The 3,135-nt window shown below is 38.5% G+C and overlaps 1 protein-coding gene and 1 long non-coding RNA gene across 2 annotated transcripts in view; one reads left to right on the forward strand and one right to left on the reverse strand.

The window, feature by feature from the left end:
* LOC102193751 (uncharacterized) overlaps nucleotides 1–326 on the reverse strand; it is a 2,869-nt gene extending 2,543 nt beyond the window's left edge. The window contains exon 1 of the long non-coding RNA XR_311647.2: nucleotides 245–326. This is a non-coding gene — a long non-coding RNA (uncharacterized LOC102193751). The remainder of the gene's footprint in view (nucleotides 1–244) is intronic.
* A 1,162-nt stretch (nucleotides 327–1,488) lies between these two features.
* ilrun (inflammation and lipid regulator with UBA-like and NBR1-like domains) overlaps nucleotides 1,489–3,135 on the forward strand; it is a 15,088-nt gene continuing 13,441 nt past the window's right edge. Inside the window, exon 1 of the mRNA XM_005729743.2 lies at nucleotides 1,489–1,847. Coding sequence (XP_005729800.1) covers nucleotides 1,690–1,847 — 158 coding nt within the window. The 5' untranslated portion in view covers nucleotides 1,489–1,689. The remainder of the gene's footprint in view (nucleotides 1,848–3,135) is intronic.

Below are 3,135 nucleotides of genomic sequence, written 5' to 3' on the forward strand. Positions count from 1 at the left end.
ACAGACCCATGACTTCACTATCTGTCGATATTTGCTGGTAAACGTTTATGTTGGCTTTCGCTCCAGCAAATAGCCAGAGCCCAGACACAGCTTACAGCCTCGGTCTGAGCATACCCCGGTTATTAGTCTCCAGGGTTTTTCTTACCACCAATTCTTACTCAATTTAAATACAAACGCACACCAATGCTGTTAAACGAAATAGGTAGAAGACTTATCAGTAAAAACAAATTTTATGTGAACTTACTTCGGCATGTTTCACAGGAACCTCCACCAGAAAGCGCGACGCCGGTGCTCCCAATAAGCGTTCCGACAAGATATGGAGACCTACACAAATTTAGTTCCGCCTAAAATCGTGCTATGGAAAATTACATAGTTTTCTTTCTTCTGTTGGTATTTAGTTGTTATCACAGCCATTGCTTAAGTCACAAATTAGCATGTATGTGGCATGTATTGGCTTTAACTTGTTAACCCAGTTTCTAAAACCATATATTAGATTTAGTAGTTTGTTAACTGCAAATGACATGAATTGAATTTTGTATGTGTTGTATGTGCTTTTTCTTTAGTTATTGATGAACTCACAAGTTAGTTGTGATTTAAATACAGTAGATGAAAAGTACAATGATAATAATAATAATAATTATAATAATAATTTTTTGACATTTAGTGATTTCCATTACTATTAGGCAGTACATACTACCCCTGCATGTAAATGACGTAATTACATTCGTAATTACAACCAAAATCAGCAACTTTCAAACAAACAAACTAATTACATTTTTTAAACCCACCATATTATTTGTACCAATAATAAAACAATTATATTTTGCAATCCAGTTAAAAAAAAGAAGGTGGTGCAGATAAAGGGCACCATTTACATGTATGTAGTAGATTCAGTGTTGTTCAAAACAAAAACAAAAAAAACCCCAACATAAATAAAATAAATGTGTTCATTTCTCCCAAGACACTGGACAGGAAATGTTGTCAAAAGCACTATATTCATATAACCCCTTATATTGATAATGAACAACACAAGTTTTTTAAAACTTTGTATTCATTTATCATTTATAAAATTAAAAAATAGGGATTTTGAAGCATGACATTGATACATAAAATATGATTATGTGAATAGATAAAAGATTAGGTACATGAGGTATAATGTTAAACTGTGAAAAATTGATATATGTAAATGATATATACAGATCGTTATTGATTTATATATTTCTTTCCTGTATGTTGAATTTTGCTTTCAAGCATAATCACTTCATAGAAAGGTTAAGGAAAAGTACATCTTTAAAAAAGTGAGTTTTTATAATTCTGAAAAATTTTATATGTGTAATTAAATTCAAATTCAAATTTTATATAATTAATATATTCAGTGCTGTTTTCATGTACATCGGTAGTCATACTGTCCATATTTTACATTGAACAGATAGATGGGAAACAGATTTCATTGATAAACCAATGAAAAGGTGGCTACAAATAGCAACAGATGACGTCGACGCCCACCAAGTGATTGGCGGAGGGCGACGAGCGCGCTGTTGCAACGTCAAACATCGTCCCCCTAGTTGTGCCATGCGCATTAACGGTTGTTGTTGTTGAACTGGTTGTTATGGCTGAACAAGGCCTCGGACTCAATTGAGAGAGGACCCCCGTACCACCCCCGTCTCCGCCACGGGACACCTGGCACCCATGGAGGGCACGGACATGGACGTGGACGCGGAGCTCATGCAGAAGTTCAGCTGCATGGGCACCACGGACAAGGACGTCCTTATTTCGGAGTTCCAGAGGCTGCTGGGCTTTCAGCTCAACCCTGCCGGCTGCGCCTTCTTCCTGGACATGACCAACTGGTGAGTGCGGGGATTGGAGGGCCCGCTGTGGGGAGGACAGGAGTATGACGCTAACCTAGCTTTATAATTAGCTTGTTAGCCTACATAGATAAAAAAAAATTTCAAAATAGAGCGCTATGGAGGTGATGTTGAACCCTGAAGGGAATCATATCACCATCACCATTCCCATTCTATGGGATGACTGTTAACTCCAAGCTATCATCACTGGCAAACGGAAGTGAAACGGTAAAGTTTGCCGTGACCGCAGAGGAAACAGTAAGGTGAAGTCACCGAGGAACCAAATAGCTAGCAGGCTAATTTAAGCACAGGGAACTCTCCCTCCCGGATCGTCAGCCATGTTACATAACAGCGCACAGAGCCAGTTAAACCGTGCTCATCGGGAAGCCAAAACTCAAGGCAGCGTCGCTCACTTCACGTTATTCTGATGACGTAACCAGTCGTGATCTATCAGCGGCCGACAACAAGTGGTCTTGATCACAACGCCTTTGTGCTCCTGGCCAGCTATGCTCACGTTCTTTAGTTTGTCAGCGATTGATGCCCTTTATTGGATCAATTTTGAAAGATAAAACTTGATTTCACATAGCTTCTGTATAGGGGAATGGAGCTTAGGAGGTCATAATGGAAAGAAGGCATCATTGCGCGGCAGTTGTTTGAATCTGTCCCCTGAATCCAAGATTTGGAAGTTCTAAGTAAACATGAATTTATGGCTAGTATATGAGCAATGGCTCAGAGGTAGCAAACCACTAAACCAGGCAGCCTTATTTCTCTCTTACTGGCAAAGCTAAACTAAGAGAAGTGCCACTAAGATGACTATGTAGGACTGTACAACTTTGTTTTTACTTCTTTTTGTTGTGTATTTTTCACACTTACATGCTTCAGATCAGCAAAAAATGTGAGTAGACAAAGATAATCCGAGTTAATACAAAATACAGTTTTTATATGACAATTTAATTAAGGGGGGAAAAGTTATCCAAACCTATCTGAGACAAACCTAATAACTAGTTTTGCCACCCTTGGCAGGAAGAACTACAATTAAGAGTCTGCAGTAACTGGCAATGAGTCTTTTACACAGCTGTGGAGGAATTATGGCCCACTCTTTAATTCAGCCACATTAGAGGCTTTTCGATCATGAGCAGCCTGTTTAAGGTTATGCCAAAGCATCTTAATCAGATTTAAATTCAGACTTTAACTAAGCCACTCCAAAACATTTGTTTTCTTTTTATCTTATTTATTTTGATCTTTCTGATATTTTGTTGTTGTCCTGCTGCATAACCTGGGTGTGCTTCTG

This window comes from Pundamilia nyererei, unplaced genomic scaffold, assembly GCF_000239375.1.
Source record: "Pundamilia nyererei isolate P.nyererei 1_Seehausen unplaced genomic scaffold, PunNye1.0 scaffold00034, whole genome shotgun sequence".
In the NCBI taxonomy this organism is placed as follows: Eukaryota; Metazoa; Chordata; class Actinopteri; order Cichliformes; family Cichlidae; genus Pundamilia; species Pundamilia nyererei.